Source organism: Botryllus schlosseri, chromosome 14 (assembly GCF_051294905.1).
Source record: "Botryllus schlosseri isolate E-star chromosome 14, Bs_hap1, whole genome shotgun sequence".
NCBI classification, from domain to species: Eukaryota; Metazoa; Chordata; class Ascidiacea; order Stolidobranchia; family Styelidae; genus Botryllus; species Botryllus schlosseri.
Window position 1 is genome coordinate 10,054,876 of NC_137249.1, and position 20,234 is coordinate 10,075,109.

The 20,234-nt window shown below is 41.3% G+C and overlaps 1 protein-coding gene across 4 annotated transcripts; it reads right to left on the reverse strand.

Annotated features, from left to right (window-relative positions):
- Nucleotides 1-6,167: 6,167 nt before the first annotated feature.
- On the reverse strand, nt 6,168-19,363 carry LOC145455453 (coatomer subunit beta'-like). 4 transcript variants are annotated; one of them, XM_080333432.1, is made up of 23 exons: nt 19,207-19,363; nt 19,041-19,146; nt 18,865-18,983; nt 18,497-18,623; nt 17,537-17,640; nt 17,251-17,350; nt 16,987-17,178; nt 15,841-15,932; nt 15,629-15,779; nt 14,463-14,673; nt 14,207-14,402; nt 13,488-13,631; nt 13,290-13,420; nt 12,849-12,918; nt 12,641-12,778; nt 12,458-12,568; nt 11,271-11,442; nt 11,073-11,208; nt 8,974-9,151; nt 8,378-8,446; nt 8,207-8,287; nt 7,060-7,131; nt 6,168-6,417 (listed from the first exon to the last, which is right to left on the reverse strand). In XM_080333432.1, the coding sequence occupies exons 1-23, from the start codon at nt 19,207-19,209 to the stop codon at nt 6,331-6,333; spliced, it is 2,790 nt and encodes a 929-aa protein (XP_080189558.1). In that variant the 5' UTR covers nt 19,210-19,363; the 3' UTR covers nt 6,168-6,330. The 4 variants fall into 4 exon arrangements, with proteins under 4 accessions (XP_080189558.1, XP_080189557.1, XP_080189560.1 ...); XM_080333431.1 differs by having other exon boundaries at nt 7,027-7,131; XM_080333434.1 differs by lacking the exon at nt 8,207-8,287.
- Between the last annotated feature and the right edge of the window lie 871 nt (nt 19,364-20,234).

Sequence of the window (20,234 nt, forward strand, 5' to 3'; positions counted from 1 at the left end):
CTGGCAACCGTTGTTGTTGTTGTTGTTGTTGTTGTTAAAGAAAGAAAACGAACGAACGAAAGAACAAAAGTTGAGAATTGACATAGTACTAAAACTAAGAAAGTAGAAAATGCGGGGAAAATATATATGAATATAAAGAAAAAATGGGATGACGGACGATAAATGCACCACATCTGCACAGCAAGGGAAGAAGACCAGAAGTTTCTAGCTGGAGATATACATTTCTAAAAAGGTGACGCAAAGTTCCACGCCGAACATTTTCAACGTTAGTAAATTTATTGCGAGGGCTGTTGTTGCCTTTCATGAACTAAGCGACTAAACTGATGTAGGATTGTTAGGCCGATGTACAATTGCAGTGTAGGCTACTGTACAGTGTAGGCTACCTCTGTACACACTGTAGGTACTTTTATGTAGCGGTATAGCTTTCATTATTAATACATACCAGTACACTGTACAGTGTATTTTCGCGTGCTTGAGCTTGACACTTGTGCAATGTGCATACTGCATTTAAAGAGAGAATGAAAATATTCGTTTTCTCCCCAATATTCATCAAGGTAATCACGGTCCCCCTAGTGCTTTCTCAATGACCCCCAAGGGGTCCGTGGACTCCAAGATGGGAACCACTGCCAGAAGTGGTCAGTAGCACAGTACATCTATGTTGTGGGATCAGGTGCGAATCGCTAGGAGGTTTTGGGGGTCGTAACCCCTCCCCCATTTCAAACTCGAAACCCCGTCCTTTAGATATTGTATCTTGGTTGTTTCTTGTATTCAGCGATGCGTATTACCACTGCAGCCAATTAGCAGGAATCGACTAGGTGCACGCAGCACGCACAGCGACACGCGAGAGCTCACAATCTTCCACTGAGATTTTACGCAAAATGAAGTGATTGGCACATCCTGGCGGGTAGAAATATGATATCTGACGCGCCAGCCGAAGTTATCACGTCTGCTTCGATTGTGATGTGATACCATAGTGTCCTATATGGTGTCGACACAGGCAAATCTCACGCCTCAGTGAAATTGTATCACGTCACAATTTCCATTTGGCTACAGGCAATTTGATGGTCATTTTTGACCGGCTTGACGAGCAACAATGGTGTCTGGCTCTTTTTCTCTTGAGTTATTCTCTCGTTTCGCCAGACAGCATTGTTGCGTCCCAATGCCAATCTCCATAACAATGAATAACATAACATAACATTCGAGGCTGATTGTGAGAGTTCCAGGGCCACGAGCGGAATAAAATTTATATTTTCGTAATCAGTGCAGAGTCAGCTTTCGATTGATACCCGTTTTACCAAATTTAACGCTCGGCAAGCCGGTCAAAAATGACTGTCAAATTGCCTGTAGCCAAATGAAAATTGTGACGTGATACAATTTCACTGAGGCGTGAGATTTGCCTGTGTCGACACCATATAGGGTACTATGGTGATACTGTTTCAAGACTTGGGAATTGAACGGAATTAATTAATATATTCATAACATGCTGTGATTGTGAATAGAAATAGATTCCAGTGGCGAAATTGATTTGAATTGATTTGCTCATCAGAAGATGTGTTGCCGGCTCGATATCACAAGTTCTGACTAGGGATGGTGTGAACATGAGGTTCACGTTCGCGTTCTGTGTGTGAACCTCAGAGATTGAGATGTTCACGTTCACAAACGAACCTTGGTAGGCTCTTCACTGTGAGCTCTCTCAGATATTACAATTTTCACTTATTGTAACATCTTTGATTGAAATTTATTGCATTTCAACTGCGGGCCACTGTATATGCATGGCGCTGGCAGCTTTAAAAAATCAACAATATACGAGCATGCACCTTGACAATCTCAAAAATTTTACCTGCTTTGTTACGAAAGTTTGCTCGAATATTTAGTGACCCTCTGCAGTGGCGTAGCAGCCACTTGGCGGTTCTGGCTCTGCGCCAGGGGCGGCAGGCTCGAAGGGGGCGGCAAAATGAGGATGCACAGTGCACAGTGTACACAGCCGGCTAAAAGCAGCGTAATTGGTAGTCCTATAGCTGGCGTCTGAGTTAAATTTAATCAAACTGCTGGTCTCAATCGAAAGCTAGTGTTGCGCTGATTCCGAAAACACGACTTAATAAGTTAACATGGCAATGGAACCACTCCGAAATAACCGTCATGGCCGGTTGTTCCTAACAATCGCAACACAATGACCAATTGATTATGATAATAGAAATTATATCGAGCGATTATTCGGAACTATGCCGATTTTCAGACCAGCATTTAAATTGTATTTCCGGAATCAGGGCACCAATATCTTTCGATTAAGATCAGTATTGTTAAATTTGAGCGCTAGGGGGGCCTTGCGAACTATAGGATGACCAAGACCAATTATGCTGCTTTTAGCTAGCTCAGCAGTAGGCTTGTCTTGCTATTCAAGTGTGACAACTAAGTTGCGCATCTATTCGTAGGTTATTGATCTATTCTATACTGTGGGTTACGATTTGGTACAGCAGACCGAGATAGGTGTGAAGGTAAACCAGTCCTAGGAACTGCTTAAGTTGGTATTAATTGTCAGATTGACAGATTGTGCTTAAATTTATACAAGTGTTAATTAGGACTCGAAAATGAAACGTGTCAAGAGAGTGGAGCTTTCTTTAGAAAGAAGAAGAAAGCAAGACAAGCAGAAATACATAGAAGCAGATTAAACTTGAAGCTGAAACTAGGTTTACCGGCATACACCACTTAAATGATATGTTAGGAATTTTAATCCCCAGGCGCTGCTGCAAAGCGAAAGTCCCAATTTATTCACCAGCACTCATGACAACGCCGAGGTGGACTTTTTGGAGTTAGCTGCGGAATTTGACAGACGCTGGTGCGGAGCAGTGAAACCACGTTTGATCGTATAGTGCAACAGCGTTTGATGTTTTACAGTGGGTAGTTAATGCAAAGCTACTTCATTCGACACCGTATTTATGCTCGTGTCTGTAACTTTATCTGACCATTGGTGTTTGAATTGCTTGCTGTGAGAGGATGAGCTTCTCAAACCTCAAACTGATTAGGTCGCATTTACGTTCTGCCATGAATGATGATCGCCCATCAGCTCTATCCAATCTGTCTATAGAAAGAGACTACGTTCAAAAACTTGAATTTGAGGATATTATCGCTGATTTTGTTTCGGCGAAAGCCAAAAATGTTATGTTTTAAGGCGGCTATTGATTTTCTATTTGCACAATATTGTTAGGCCTATTATTATGAATTCAAGGCACTTCAATGACGCTTGTTCGTCCTTGTACATCACGACATGGAAATTATACTGTTCAGTGTCATTGTCTTTTTAAGTATCGTTGGTATTTGCGTCTTTCTTCAAGCGCTTCGCTATTGTTCACTTTCATTTCACTATTCACTCTTCATATCACTCTCCCATGCATTCAACTTCTGGTCTCGGATGCCGACTTTGTGCAGCGTGACTTACTGTGTTTCTGGGTCTTTTCAAGACACTGTTGGTACAGCGGGATCAGCGATGAGGAGCCCAGATAAACCTCCGACACATAGAAACTAGCCTGAGCAAGGGTTCGGACTAACCACCATTGGTGTCGCAGCGCAGTTGATTTACACACTGCGCCACTCGCCTCCCCTATGTGCACAATACATTCGTTCGCTATTTCTTGTCTTTATTATTTTTGGCGTTATTAACGTTGAGACGCTGACGCTGAAACGCGGCGTATTATTTGTGATTATTTTTATTGACAAGATTGCTTGAACAGGAATATATGTCGAGATTTGCTGCGGTCTACTTAGGTGGCGGCATTTTAATCGAGAGCCAGGGGCGGCAGCACATGCTGCTACGCCAGTGACCCTCTGCTGTGAGCTTGACTCGCAATCATACCGCATCAAGAGTGAAATACACTACATGCAGGTAGTCAGCGAATGATGCTCATTGCTCATCCAACCAATCAATGAAATATATATTGTTGTCTGATGTAAAAAATCTAGAAGGCGTACGGAGTCAATCTTGATTTCATATGTTTATTGTATCATAAAAACCAAATCCATGCGATTGGAGTGTTGGCTATTGCTGTATAATTTCTTAAGTGTGTAATATCGGTAGCAATTTTAAGCCCGTTTTACACTCTGCTCGATATCAACGTAGCAATATACCTAGACGCCGAATACATTGTCCGGTCTGGCCTAGACCGTTAAAGCATGTCGTATATTCCCTTGCAATTCCTCGTCGAAATTGTTGGTAAAGTGACGGAAGTTATTGATTTCATGGGATTCTTGTATCATTTGATTGCCCAAGTTGATACATTTGGTGACGTTTAAAACGTCAATATGTAGCCTACTTCAGCATTGTGTGGCATTATGCGGCCCAAGTCGCCGCTAGGTATCGTGCATATTAATATAGGCTATCACTGCACTGAAATGTAGGGTTGGATGAGCAATATGACGTCCCGTGACGTCATGAGGTTCACGTTCGCATTCACACAGAACGTTTCAAAAAGGTTCGCGTTCACACGAACCTAAACCTTTCCGAGGTTCACACCATCCCTAGTTCTGACTCATCTGCAATCGTCACTCTTCGAAACGAATTCCAGAAGATAGTTGGACATTTGTGAAAATAGTTCCTATTAATCTAGGCTTACCATACGTCCTCTTTGTTGAAAGTGTCCTCGGAGGACGCCCTTTTGTCCTCTTTTTTGAGATTTTGTCCTCTTTTTTGAAAATTTAGGTCAGATTTAGAGGAAATTGCGAGTGATATGCCGCAAATTAACGCAGAAGTGAAGCTCCGGCGGGTATTTCGGAGGGAAAAGTGGTGATTTCAGCTCTGAGCGAAAAGAAGACCTTTTTTTTTTTTTTTTTTTTTTTTTTAGTCATCCACCTAGCAATGTGGAGTGAAAAACGTGATTTTGAGCTCTGAGCGGAAGTGATGACCTTTTTTTTTTTTTTTAGTCAACCGATCATGAAGCGGGTGAAATTTACCTGTTTTTGAGAATTCTTCTACAGTTTTGCTTGTCTGAAATTTCTGAAAAAGTGTCCTCTTTTTTCATTTCCGAAATATGGTAAGCCTACTATTAATCCAAATTTAATCTGTGAACATAGTCGCGTATTGTGTATTCGTTTGTTCTCGAGTCGGAATGATTGTGGCGCGATCGAGTGTAAACTTATCGTAGCGTGCGAAAGTAGAGTATATCATTCGTGATGTTTCGTCAACACGACGTAAATTTGAAAACAATTCAATCCCCGTTTTCTTCGGCAGGCTTACGCGCCTGTGTGGGAATTACTCAGGTAGGTTATGTCCTAGTCGTTTCTACATCTTCCTATCGTTTTCATTGTATCGCAAATTTTTTGTGGTGCATTGAACTGATAAAAATTGCTAATAAACCGAACCGAACATCCAAAACTTACTCCAGTTGTTAGTTTGACTTCCATTTCGCCAGTATGAGGGACATTGGCATGAAATAGAGTTGCCATACGTCCTCCTTTAGGAGGTTTTGTCCTCCTTTTTGAAGAAATATCTTCCCTTCGTTCAAATGTCCTCCTTTTTGACAATTTATCCTCCGTTTTGCCTAAGTGGAACAAATAAGACCACTAAAAGACGGTAAATTTCGGCCTAAAAGATATAGACGACGGGTTACGCAGGAGTCAAATCAGATTTCCAGTAAATATAATAACTAAATCATATGTTTTCAATTTCGGAAAATGTACTTTTATGGTTTCATAAAAGTGTGTCTCCCTTTCGCGATTCCAAAATTAGGTAAACCTACATAAAAGCCGGGCGATATACCCATTTCCATTAGACATTATCGTGGCAGGATAGGCCAATATAATCTTTTTTAAATGCTTCCACCTGCGATGTCATTAATCATATTTTGAGTTAGCCGAAAAGATGCATCTTGCGATCTTTCATGACGTCATAATAACTGATACTCGACGGTTAATGCTCGATTCAGAATCAAATCACCCAGGTACTCAGACTTTGCCCAGCCTGATTAACCGCGATACCTCATGCCTATCAACATCCTAAAACAATTTACTTTTGACTACCAAGCCGTTTCGACTACCTCACATCTTCGTATTATCGCAATCTTGCAGCGTTTTGAAGTAATGAACGTACGTTTCGTACTTTAGTACCGTGATTGACCTCCCCCGTAGAAGTACACAGCGTACGCACTCCAGTCCCGAGCGCATCAAACACGAGCCGCTTCGTCTCAATACTCTTTATTTATTGCCACAAGACTACCTGCCGACTCGTAGGACAACATTCCATGTTATATATCATAATTTACAATTGTATAGAGTCTACAACCGCCATGAGCGGCAGCGATCCCGCAGAGTTCCCATAGAGAAGTGTATTCGATCGCGACATCAGTCTTCCAAAAGCTCGTCATCTAAATTGATATCCGAAGTGTCTACGTCATCCAGGTCGAGGTTTTCAATATCCAGGTCCAAGTCCTAAAATGGATGCATGAGATTACTGGCCGAACAGGGAAAGTGCAAGCAAAACAGGTCGACAAAGTTTCGTTGCCAACAGCCGTTACCAAAACAGTGCTCAAATTCGCTGCTTCCCATGCAGACATAATCTATTACCATACAATAGGCCATTAAAGTGTAGACGTGCACAAGCTTATATGGCGTCATAGAAACAAGGCAATTCTATGACCACAGGGAGAATTCGATTAAATCTTGTACATGCAAAGTTCACGGTAAACTAGAAGGCATTGATCGACCATGTTGAACCTACAGGCATTGAACGCATCTTGAAAAGTTGCTAACAACAGCTTAAATTACAAATGCCGCTTGAAATCGAGGACTTCACGAAAATTACAGCAAAGAATAAGTTCATTGATCAGAAGTGGGGAATAAGCAAGCCAAGTGTAACCGAATCCAGTACGACAAGTTAGGAATATGGTAGCACGTAAAGCAGAAATTGGATCATTCATTCTCTGCTGCAAAGCAAACACCAAAGTTTTCTGTGACAAATAATACTGATCGAAGGAATAGCCAACGAAAAGTTGTGCGTGCAAAACCGAGGCGCATGCTTAGATTTTATGTCGTTTATACATCGAGCGTGGACTGGAAGCCAGTAGAAGAAACCTGGTGGTGTTGTTGCTGGACAGGTTCTGCCGGGTCTGCGATCTCTTTCTGCTGTTCCGTATCGGACGTTTCCTGGAAATAACAATATTCAAAGACATGGTTATTACTTAAATCCGGCCAGCGATGTACACAACGGACCGTGACACTTTGTGTCCCATGTTAAAGAATGATTGAATAGTACAGGCAAGAGAGTTAAAGAGAACTACTTCTATCCGTTGAGAATACTGAGGCATTCGATCATGACACCCACCAGATGCACTGCACACAACACCCATGTGAAGAGTAAAAATCACACCACTACCGCGCTACCATCTTCGAACATTTTATTAAAAAAATTGAATATCACACGCATGTCAGAATGTGAATCGAGGAAGGAGTGTAAAAAGAAAATCGAACCCACACCGCCACACAAATACAACACACTGCTTCGAGGATAATTCCGATCAGAATAGTTGACTAGAGTAAACTTCAATGCCGTGAGTCTGCACAAGAAGGAAGTTGGGACAGACAATATAGGTTTAGGAATTAACACGAGTATATTGACGTCTCAAACATCTCATAGTAACAGATACGAGTACGAATTATCATGACTTCGACATTCGGAACAACGTCATCCATCCGGGAAACCCAAGTGGGCAATCACACAAGGCAGTTTCGCCGACTTGGCTTGCACTAGATTGAGGATTGCAAGTCTAGTTCAGGCACTACAAAGTCTCATACAAAAGGAGTTAGTTGCCTTCAATGGTACTAGTAAAGTAATATTTCGAAACCAAAAACGTTACTATAGCGCAGTTTATGTGCCATTACTGTCACAGCAAATAGGTTCATCACGGCGCAGAGACAAGTGAATTGATTATTTGCAAATTCAAACCTTGTTCTGGATCCAAAATTTACATCCTATCATCATCATTATTGGTTAATCGAAATTTCGCACGAAAATTGTAAATCTAGATACGATCCTAATCAAACCAAACTTTTAAACTCCATAGTTATCTCAAATTCAACTCCATGCTCATGTCATCTCTGATAAGATCTACATCAAAAGAGAAATTTTGCTGTTGTTGAAATGTGTTACGGAAAGAGTTAGGGTGCGGGTCGGCTGCTACAAACCGCCATGCAATGATCAACAGTGCCATGCGCCAAATACCTCTTCCTGGGTATCTGCCTGAACGTCACTTTTTTCGGGGATAATCAGCGGCACGTTCACTTCGGGCTCAATTTCCGGTTCCTGCATTTTACATCCAAAGTGCAGGGGGTGACGATAAAATTCCAAATCAAAATTTTTTCAAATCAAAATTTTCATGGCTCAAAGTCGTACCTGAACGACGGCGCCGTCCACTCCGTGAAATCCTTCGCTTTCTTCGAGGATGTTTCTCTCAGAGTTGCTCTGTACAGATATGGAATATATTCATATATGGAACATATTCATTTTCATATATAGTCATATGACTCAAGACTCAGACCGCTAACACAGACAGAATAGTAAGCTACGACATTATCCGTATTTCGTCTATGAGTACTGGTGTTTGTAAAATAGTGCCAGAAACCGTGTAAAGTGAGAAAAATCACTATTTTATGAATAAGAGGAATTCAATTTCAGCCAAACCAGTTGAACAGGATTGAACTCGAAAATAAACATAGGACTTGGATTTGGACTCTGGTCTCAACACTGACTCGGATTCGACTCAGTTGTGAATTGAAAATGACTCGACTTGAGTCCAAACACAGTGAAGTGGAATTAAATTGCCACTTGGTCACAACCCTGGTACTTTGTCACTGACCACCTCTTATGAAGACTACAAATCGAATAGGCATCTCGGACAGTCTACAGAAACAAATTAGAAAAAATGTGGTAATTTCAGAAAAATAACTGCAGAATCTCTCACAACAACATGACTACAAAATCCACTTTACCGGCACTTGCAAATAATGGTCCGCCGGCCTTGGCTGTTCCGTCGCTTTCAAATACTGTTCGGCCACGAGCGACGCCTTCATTTGCGGGAACAAGTTTTCGTATTGCTTCGGGTCGGCTAGCGACTCGGCCGCTTTCTTATTCGTTTTGCCAAGACTCTCCTTCCACAGTTGCACGATCCTTTCATACAACGATTTTCAAGTCATAATCTCAAATATTCTACTTCACAAATTGATGTGATCAATATTAATCCTTTTAACCAGATTATATTTCCATTTACGGTTTTGATATACACTTCCATTCCCAGGAACAACGCAGGTAAGACAGCAGTAACTGTCATAATGGCATTATAAAATCACTACAACCCAGTGTTGGGATCAAGTCACTACCTTCGAGTCACGAGTCATTTCGAGTCATTGTACATTTTGACTCGAGTCAAGTCAAGTGAATCGAGTTTCAAAGGTGACTCGAGTCAAGTCAAGTCACTCGATTTTTGGAGGTGACTCGAGTCAAGTCAAGTCACGAGTCAAGTCACATTTCAAGTCAAGTTGCCTTTTCGAAGTATGTATGAGGTATGATTACGTTATTGCAATTTGCTAGCTGTCTGAAATACAGTTTGAGTGTTTATTGATTCCAAACGGATGACCGAATATAGAGTTAAATACAGCCTACACACAAGAAGGCGCTGTACCCGCACTCACATATACGTAGAACTGTTAAACTACGTAATTGCATAGCCACAGTTTATAGTTACCAACCGGAATAGAGAATGGAGAAACGAATTGATAAGATTCAATACATTACCCATTTACAAATAGATATGATACAATTAGGCCTGCGCCAATGGCTGCTAGGACTAAACTATATTCGAAGTCAATTTCAATAAAACAATAGGTTTAGTTAAGGTAAGAACAGAGAACGGAAATATACATTTTGCTATTATATTACTTTACTACTAGAATTATAACAACGTAAGCTGTAAGCTTCGATCACTTCATTTGCGGTCAATTTATTTGTGAGAGAACAATCGAGGATCAGTGAAACGCACGATCATTGAATGATTGGTCGCTCTCACGGGTTACACTAGCGTTTTGCGAACAATCTGAACATATGCAAGATACAGTGATTTTTAGCGACACCGATTAGTTGATGACCTGAAATTGACTCGTGAATTTTGCTCCGAGTCACGAGTCAATCCACATTTCTGATACGTCGAGTCAAGTCAAGTCATGCGAAAAAGGTGACTCGAGTCATCCCAACACTGCTACAACCATGCATAGATATATTAAGTCAGGTATATAAGAACTGAAGTTGGTTCTTTCTTGGCAATTACGACCAAAGGTAGTAACATACAACTCCTAGGCTGCATAGTCAAACATTATAGTTATATTTACTCTCTACACACGTATGGGGCCTGCGTTATCTCTATAGCCTTCATGCAGAATTTAAGTCAATAAACATCGCTTAGGCTATGTTGCGTTATACTCCCATAGTATTTTGAAAGAAGTAAATACGCCATACCCTGCAGGCAGCATTATCAACAATCAACCTAAATAATCACGGTGACTCATATCGTGTTAATGGTTCGGGCAGGGTGTGGCACCCACTTTGAAAAGTTCTGCACGGTCCAGCCTATGCAATTACGAATACGCATTCACACATGAAAATTAAACAGATAATATTCCACGACTTCAATTCGGAACATTTGCGAGACTCCACTAAAAATTTTGAAACAAATGACTCGTCTGTGACGCGAGTCCAAGGTAGCGACTTGATCCCAACACTGTCAGCTGATAACGAGACACTAGTAGGCCTATACTTACAAAAAATATACACTTGAATAATACATTGATATTGAAATTCAATTCCCTACCAGTTGCTTGCTGACGATTACCCCTGACGAGTGTGAGCCGAAAACATTCTGGTTTATTTCAATATTAATATATCATTCAATTGAGTAACGAATTCTGCACCTCCAAGAGTGTCTTTAATAAATGCATGAATAAAATATCGACGGAATAATATCGATCAACGAGACATACGTAGAATTCAAAATTTAACACCAGCGATTACAGCGTTTGATAGTCGTGCGAAGCCTCACCTTGAAACTTCACTAGGAGCGTAAGTTCTGGCAAAAAACGCCGCCTCCGGCAGACGCCCGGTGTCTAGCAGCAGCTGCAGACACTTCTCTTTCTGCCCGGTTACGAAATAAGATAAGAACGCGACGTTGTTCTTCCCTGGAACAGCACAATTTTTAAAAAATCAAGCTCCAGAACCGTCGCGGGCATCCCGAGCTCACCTCCGGATTGGGCGCCTTCGGCCAACGCCGACACCATGCTGGCGTTGCCGGCCGACGTGGCGAGCAGCAGCAACGCGCCGTAGTCCTGCGCCTGGTGAAGGCACTCTTGCGCCAGCGCAAATTCGCATTTCGAAGTCGCCATTTCCGCCAATTGCTTCCACTTTTGCTGCGACTGCGGCAGAGAAGGAAAGACGAAACTGTTACATTTGTCGAACGGGGACTTTTCTCTCGGATGCAGAAAGGGAAGAAGTGGCAGACTTTAGACATACCAGAGGTGGTTTGTAACAAAGTACTTCCGCTTTTTCATAGTACCAAGTAGGTTTGGCCTATCTTGCATTACCTAGTCAAGTATTTTTAGGCTATTAACACTTCTACTTGAACAGTTATTGGGAAAACTACTTGCTCTTTACAGTTGAATTTTGAAAAGAAAAACTTCAGTTTCGCCCAAACATGTGAAGCAGAGGCAAAAGCAGCACAAAAACACAACCAAGTAGAGCAACAAGCAAACCAAACCTAATTCCGTACTTTACTGACCATCACTGACAATTCTTCATGCATCCAACCATAATGAAAAAACGTTTATTCTCAATTTTTCAATACTTCGCCATTGACTATGACCATTAGGGCTCTTCAAAAATGACTTTTTTTCTCAAATCGCACAGGCTACTTGATAAAATTGTTAGGTTACCTAATTTAAGCCTACACACAAAATTTGGTTCAATCCCAGCCAGTAACCGCTTTGCTACAGAAGAAGAAAGTTTCTATTTATTATATAAAAATAAATATTAAAAAATTTGAAAATTTTCTGTTCACCCCATGAAAGTGTTAGGCTGTCTATAGAAACGATCCTCACCAAATTTGGTTCAATTCCAACCAGTGGAAACGGAGTTATTGCCGTCAAAAAATTTTGATTTGAATAAAATAATAGGTGAGCACAACTATAATAAATAAACAAAGAATAGAAACTTTCTTCTCCGGTAGCAAAGCGGTTACTTGCTGGGATTGAACCAAATTTAGTGTGTAGGCTTAAATTAGGTAACCTAACAATTTTATCAAGTAGCCAGTGCGATTTGAGAAAAAAAGTCATTTTTGAAGAGTCCTAATGACCATCTCAAAAAGATCGAAGCTATTGAAGCCCGAGACGATGCAGGCTCAGCTCGGCAACAGTCCTAACAAACGACATCTACCTCGGCCTCTTTCGCCAGCGTGTAAGCGACTCTCACATCGCCGAGACCAATCGCGAGTTCAAATTTGTGTTCGGGATCGGCCGTAACAGCCATCGCCTGTACTTTGAAATTCTGCAACGACAAAAAAAAAACGACGGGTTCAAGCGCACGTCAAGTCGGACTGTAAAGGCCGTCGCTACCGACCTGTTTCTCGAGAAAATGAGCGACCCTCGTACGTTGGTCTTTGGGGATCGACGGCAAGACTTTATCCGCAGTTTCAAAGTCTTTCCGCATCACCGCGGTTTGATATTCGAGGACGGATAGCAGCAGCGAATAGCTCACCTTGAAAATGAAATGAGAAAAATAATCGCGTACGGAACAAGACGTGGCAAAGTCTACAGAGCACACGTACCACGTTGAGTTCTTTATCACCCAAGTACAGGCGGTTGTCCTTTGGAATGTATCCGAGGAGGTAAAGTACCCTGTGAAGCGAGGACGCGTGACAAAACCATAACCATTAATATAAGCTAACAACGAAGGAACGATCTATACACAATACGGTGCCCGGCACGGATCACACACAGGCACATAAGCCACAAAAGAGTCAACGTATGCAACAGGGTATTTTGGTCAGCGTCCAGCGTCATAAAGATAAAAAAAGTAAATTTCCCTTGAACCTGCTTAGTGAGGCAAGATATGAATTTGCAGACTGGAGAGGGTTTTATAGTTACGACAGACTTTGAAATGACTAGATTAAAATTGTCAGTTAAAAGCGACACTTCCAAACGAAAAGTGGTCCAAGAGAGATCAGCAAAAATAAATCGAACATGAAACAAAACACACTGTTTATTACCTGTCGAGATGGGCGATCGTGACAATTTCTCCGCCGACATAATAATTCAGTCTGTTCACCGAGTTTGTGTAAATAAAACAGTCGCCGACCCATATTCCAGTCTTCACGACTTCTTCGATCTCGCCCAAAACCTATACGACGCACACCAGTCAAAACTCTGACGCTTGAGCGAGACGGCCGGCGGCACAATTAACTCACATCGAATGTGTCTTCGATTCCGTCTTCCGTGACGAGTTCTTTGTTTTCTTGAGCCTCTGCGATTTTATCTTGGTCGTATTTCAATATGAAAAACGATTCCGAAGTCGCGATGCACAGCAAGTCGCCGTTATCCGACCAATATATCTGTTGCGAGAAAAGCAGAAGTTCGAGATTATCAAGAAACAAACCAAATTATCAGGGTCGCCAGCACACCAAATCGTCTACCAGTAAAGAGAACATCTAATTTTTTTGCGGATCGATTATATTTTAAACATGGACAAATTCTAGAGTCGAAAAAATCTGCCTGTAAGCAGTCAATTCTATGCAGGTTCATAGAATGACATTGGATGGCGCGAAGCAATGGTCTCGTGTATATATATGCACCACGTAGAGTCTCAACTGTATTCATAGTGAGAGTAAAAGCCGTTCCATCATAGTACAATCCAACATAAGTGTATGTATTATTTGGCCAAGCAACTTGGCTGCAAAGGCTTACTTATTTTCACACCCAAGCAGTTAAGCCACAGGACAGTTTTTTTCACAGCCGACTATCTAAAAATATAGCCACATTTTCACAATTAAGCAGTTGCAACCAGTCAAATAGCAACAAATATCACGGTAACAATGTTGTAACGCCATTTGTTTCATTCTGGACAACGGGATAAAACCCTCGTTCCAGTTACATATCCACGAACTTTTCAATACACGGTCACACTCACGTCTCTCGGAATGATTTCGATTCTCCTGACCAGCTCCAGCGTGTCCCAGGCATAGAAAGCAAGGCCTTGGCTGGTCTTAACGCCCAGCAAGTGCCCGCCATACAGACCCTCACAACCGAAATCGGGCTTGAAGGTCTGCTTTTCCTTGAAATTCTTAAACAACTTGATGGCGGTGCCACTCTCCCGAACCGCATACCTGGGAAGATTCAGATTCATAACACTGGCCTACACGGAATCGCGACATGCCTGCACTCACTCTGAGCTTTCGTTGGCCCAAACGAATTCCAAAGCGCTGCCGAACGCCTTATTACGAAGAGCCATCGCGGTGTATATGATATATTCTCCGTCACCGCATACCACAACGAAGCGTCCGTTCGAATTGTGTTTCAGGTTTTGCGGGTAGACTTCGCAGCTGCCCATGTCTTTGACGGCCAGCGGAAGGCGTTCGCCGTCTTTGAAATCGGTATCTGACGAGCAACAACAAGGTCAAGCGGATATAAATTGTTGCGACAGTATCGAAGTAACAGTTTTCGTTAAGGCCACGGTGGGAACCAAATTACGTAAATTTAAAAGCAGTGGCTCTTGGACTGGTAAAATTTCAAAACAAATTTAGCGGACACATGAACCTTCAAAAAGCAATATAAATGATGACAAATGTCTGCAACTTGAAGCAAATATTGAGTCAATATCCAATGCTACATTTTTGTTATGCGTGGTTCTGTCGAAGTTTCTGTAAGGCAAACTCCTCATAAGAACCACAGACGTGATTTGGATTGTTCGGTTTGCTTCGAAGATGCTGCGGCATTCATATTTGCTATCATCTATTGGGATTGGGATATGAAAAGATAGATTGCTTTGCGGGCCGGCAGGAAATTTTGCACTGGATGGACGACACGTAGACCGGCTGGTGGGAGCATATCTAAACTTTCGAGGGCATGGTTGGCTCAGCTCTGATGACTATGCTATATAAAACCTCCCATATATACCATGTTTATCGGTATATCACATTTCGCTGAATTGCATTTTTTTATATGTTATTGATTTGCATGGTTGACAAATGAATATTCTATGTCTTTACCGTTTAGAGCAGTGGTTGTCAACCTGGGGGGCGTGAAAGCATCTGAAGGGGGGCGCGAAGAAGCGGTCAACTGACAATTTTGTTCGCGCTCTGCGCGATTTACCTCCAATTCACGCTTGTTTCTCTATATATAGACCGAATTTCATATTTTTGAATTCTCTCATCAGCAGTCAAACAATCTGTTGGGGTTGCTAGCATCCCAGTTGGATTTTGTGATATGACGATAAGGGGGGCGCGAAATTTTTCACTATCACAAAGGGGGCGTGTCAAAAAAAAAGGTTGAGAACCACTGGTTTAGAGGGTTTTACGATAGACAGCACATCCGAATAACGTGAATCACTCACCGCTCATAGCTTTCAGATTTGCCTGCTGCATTTCCGAGTGCTTCGCCCAGATTATTTTGCCGTTGCTGTCCATCGATATCGCCGGCTCTTCGCGACCCAGCTTGATGAGTATGCTCCCTTCGTCGTAGCCCAGAGCCACATTATTTGATCCCTAAAGAACATCCCCAGAAAAATGTTGGCAGTTTGCGGAATCACAAAATTTTTCACGTTACCTTCAGAGACGCAATGCACCATGCTCGCTCTAAGCCGTAATTCAAGGTGGTTTCGAGCCGATACGTGTTAGCGTGCCAAATTTTTACGGTGCCTAAAATTGCAAAATCGTTACAGAGTCTGCAAAATCTGTACTGCACGTCAACGTATCAGAGTTGGTGGAATTGACAAAATAAAATCATTGATACACCATGGATACTGGAAATCAACTAAAACAAATTCTATCCAATCGATCAGAAAAAATGACCATCGCGAGGCATCAAATACATGCGCCTAATTCATATGGCACTTGTGTACCTCTGGTGATTCAATTCCGAATCAAGTATTAGTCTTCAAGTGAAGTTGACTGTCAAAGTATCACTTTTACGTGACGAAAAAGAAAATAATGGCAGTTGTACACCACATATTACATATTTTTTCAACCACACCGATTAATTGCAGATTGTGATACTGTGGGTTGATCCCAACTTCACAGAAACATCATATCCGCTTATGTATGCCATGATACAAACATGAGGTTCGAAGGTTTGCACAGTGGGAAAAAAGTATCGAAACTATAATTCTCATTGAAACTTAAATCTTAGCGAAACAGGACATGTAATTTCAGCACTGGAAAAAATTGCCTCTAACTACTTCACTAGAATCATCAATATTATCATAGGGCAAGTTTTTGCAACTTTTGCAACTTATTTTCCCAGCTTCCGGCAGCTTCCTAAATACGGTACTCGTAAGATATGCAGAATGCTGTTTTAAGCTATATGAAGGAATCTTATAGTGCAACTTTTTCCAACTTTTGTCCATTTTTTTCATGCAACTTTTTGCAACATTTTGCAACTTTCTCTATTTTTCATGAAAGTGTTTTCGATTTTGGTGAGATACACGGCCAAATTCGACTGAAACACCGTAAATCAGCACCGAAGTAACGCTTTTACGAATATTCCGGGAGCTGAGCTGGAAAATTTTTAGCCAACCGAGAAAAAAGTGGTCAAAATGCAACTTCTGCAACTTTTGTTAAAATTGAAAAAATAAATGTAACTTTCTCGGGTTTTTAGTGCAACAAAAACTTGCCCTAATTTATCATCGATTTGGTTTTGGGTACTCGAAACATTGCAACCAGCAAATGAGTCAACGTATTATAGATATCTCACCGTCTTCCGAGCCGGTCATGATGATTGGTAATTCAGGGTGGAAATTGACACACACTACATTCTGCGCGTGCCCTTCCAAAGTCTGCACGCAGGTCTTGTTCTGGTAATCCCATATTTTAACGAGTCGATCGTCGGCGCCGGATATCAAGTACGGCTTGTCCCCGCCGCTGTAGTAATCCACGCAGTTGACACCTGCGAACCAAAGCGATATCCAACATGACTGCTAATGATTCGATCATGACACTGTCTTGTTGAAGCGCATACCTTTCTCATGGCCCTCGAGCGTGAAATTCGGGGTCGTGGCACCGAGTTGCCAGACTTTTATCGTTCTGTCCAACGAAGCACTGGCGAATTGATTGTTATCCTGGTGTATACAATCAGAAAACATGAGTTGGAACGAAGTACAAAACATTGTTTACAAAAAGATTTGTGAATACTACATTGCGACATAGGATAACATTGCTACAAGAGTGACTGCGCTAGAGTAAACTGGAATCTCCAAAATGTATTTTACTTTACAAACACAATAAACCTTAATAGATCACCTTACCTTAGGATTAATTACGATTTGCATGACGTAGTGAGTGTGGCCCTCAAATATTTGGGTGCAGCTCCATTTCTTATCCCAATCCCACAGTTTAATTGTCATATCATCTAAAAGGATGAAGTGTGCGTTAATTTTTGATAAAATTCCATCACAGCAGTGGCAAATACACCCTTGCACATCTGCAAGCGATGATCAGAACTGTTAGCCTAAACAAATGGGTAGCAAGCCACTGAGCAACACTATATACACTACCGGTAATTAATAGTAAAAGCACAACATATAAATAAATCATTACGGTATATTAAAAAGTTTAAAAAATAAATTGAAACAACTGATGCTTGGGAAAGATGTTGGCCAGCTACCAAATCAGGAATTGAAATGCTTCTCTAAATTTTACTTCATTATACTTCAACAAGACCTTTATACTACAACCGCGAAATATCTACATTCTACAAAATGTTTTAACTATTGTCTTCCGTGCTCGTTTCAAACTATGACGAACTTGTGATATAGTTTTGACAACGCTGATCGGTTGCTAATAGCGAATCAGCAGAAAATTTAGAGAACAAAGGATTTCATAATTATTTCCGATTGACATGAAATCAGTCTACAGGTGGTCCTCGCCAAAAACATAGGACCGCAATGGGTAGAGCAATGGAAATGAGCATCTAATTGCAACACTTCATTAGACAAAGCTGAAGCCACGCTATATTTATACGCAGATTGGAGACACATTTGGCTTATTTGTTACTCTCTTTTGACGATGTACGACGAAAAAAGTGCAAGATCAGAAACTGTGGATATAACTACAATCACTATACTTCACAGGCTACAAGCAGCTTAAGTGGACCACTATGATCCAATCACTATACTATATGGAGACAAATGCTTTGATACATACAGTAACTTGGAAAATGATATTGAAGCACAAAAAATGGATTGAACGAAGAAGAATATGCTTACCACTACTTGTGAGTATATATGGTTGGGTTGGATGTACTGCGATGGATCTTACATAGTCAGTGTGTGATTCAAACTGGTGCACTCGCTCCAAAGTGTTATAATTGAAGACTCTGATCAGCATATCATCCTTGAAAAGATTCAAATTGTTCAGAAAAAGACACTGGTATACCAGTGGTGTGCAATATATTAATATGAGCATTGATTAGTGTGCACAAGAATAGTAACAATTCAATCACAATCAACACAGTATACACAGATTACATTTACACCAACTCATCAGAGAAAGCAATATCTGAACAGATTATCAGAAATACATACATTTTTATTTATACATATCGACACATAGATTCTATGGATCCATTACTTACCGAGCCAGTGACTACCCAATTCTTTCTCGGGATGAATCTTGCAGCTCTGACGGGCAAATCACAAACTTCAAACGATTTTACCAATTGCTGGGACTCCGTATTCCAAATGTGGACATTTCCTAAATACATCTTGCATCAATTTCGGTGCTTAATGCATCTTTTCGTATGAATCTTACCATTATATAAAGACACAAGAACCCAGGGCTCCGTCGGGTGAAGATCTACACATTTTACTCGATCTGAGCGAGCGCTCAATTTCCGATTGATGTCGAGTTTCAACGGCTAAATAAATAATAATAGGTCATTTAACCTCAAAATTCATTGTGACAGTAACTTTCTTACCATTTCAACCGTCTTACGCTCAGCTATTCCTTATATGCAGCTCAGAATATACAAATACTTGGAAAATAACGTTAGGTAGCTCGGGATAAAAGCAGCGAGACACGACAATATTGACGCGTAGCATTACTTTCAGACACTAGCTGTCGCTATTACGGAGTTCTGCCTGCAATGTGCACTGAACCTTGGCGATGGTAAGCGTAAAAGAAAAGCTCCAGTACATGTCGTCTAATATTTTTATAGGGTTACAATACGTCCGCTTTTTTAAAAGTGTCCTCGGAGGACCCCCAACTGTCCCCTTTCTTTTAAGAATTTTGGTTAAATATAAGGCAAAATTCGACTGAGATACAGTAAATCAGCACTGAAGTAACGCCCCGGCGGCTATTTCGAGAGCTGAGCCGGAATGTTGACCTTTTTTAGTCAATGGACCACGAAGTGCAGGATTTTCCTCCGGTATGGCAAGTCTGAAAATATTGAAAGTGTTCTCTTTTCAGATTTCGAAAATATGATAACCCTAGTTTTTATAATATTGAAAATCTCAGAATATTGCACACAATCACTCAAACCACAACTATCGAAGGTATGTGGTCTGTCGCTCGTCCTTCTCACGTTATTTTCTGTTACTTTTCATTCAGCGTACATTGTACACTGCTGCTTATTTACATACAGATTTAAACTATTCCTAACCGCTAAACCCCGCCCTTCTCTTCATTGCATCGCAATCTTCCGGTGTTTCGGGATGATCAAAATTGTAAATATACTAGTCTGTCTGCACGGACGCTAATAACAATGTAAACAACCGAACTGCTCGCATTACGCGACGTTAGTCCTAAATACAGCGGTGCCTCGTCTCCCACGTTCTGAGAACGGAATGCTTATTCAGCCTGTTATTCAAATTCAATTCTACACGAGAATATTCTACTTATCAGATCACCCTGACGACGCTTTCCACGGCACGGAGCCCAGAGAAAATTTCCCCGGTCAGACCCTCACTAACAGCCGACGCAAAAAACCAACGACCCCGCACGAAG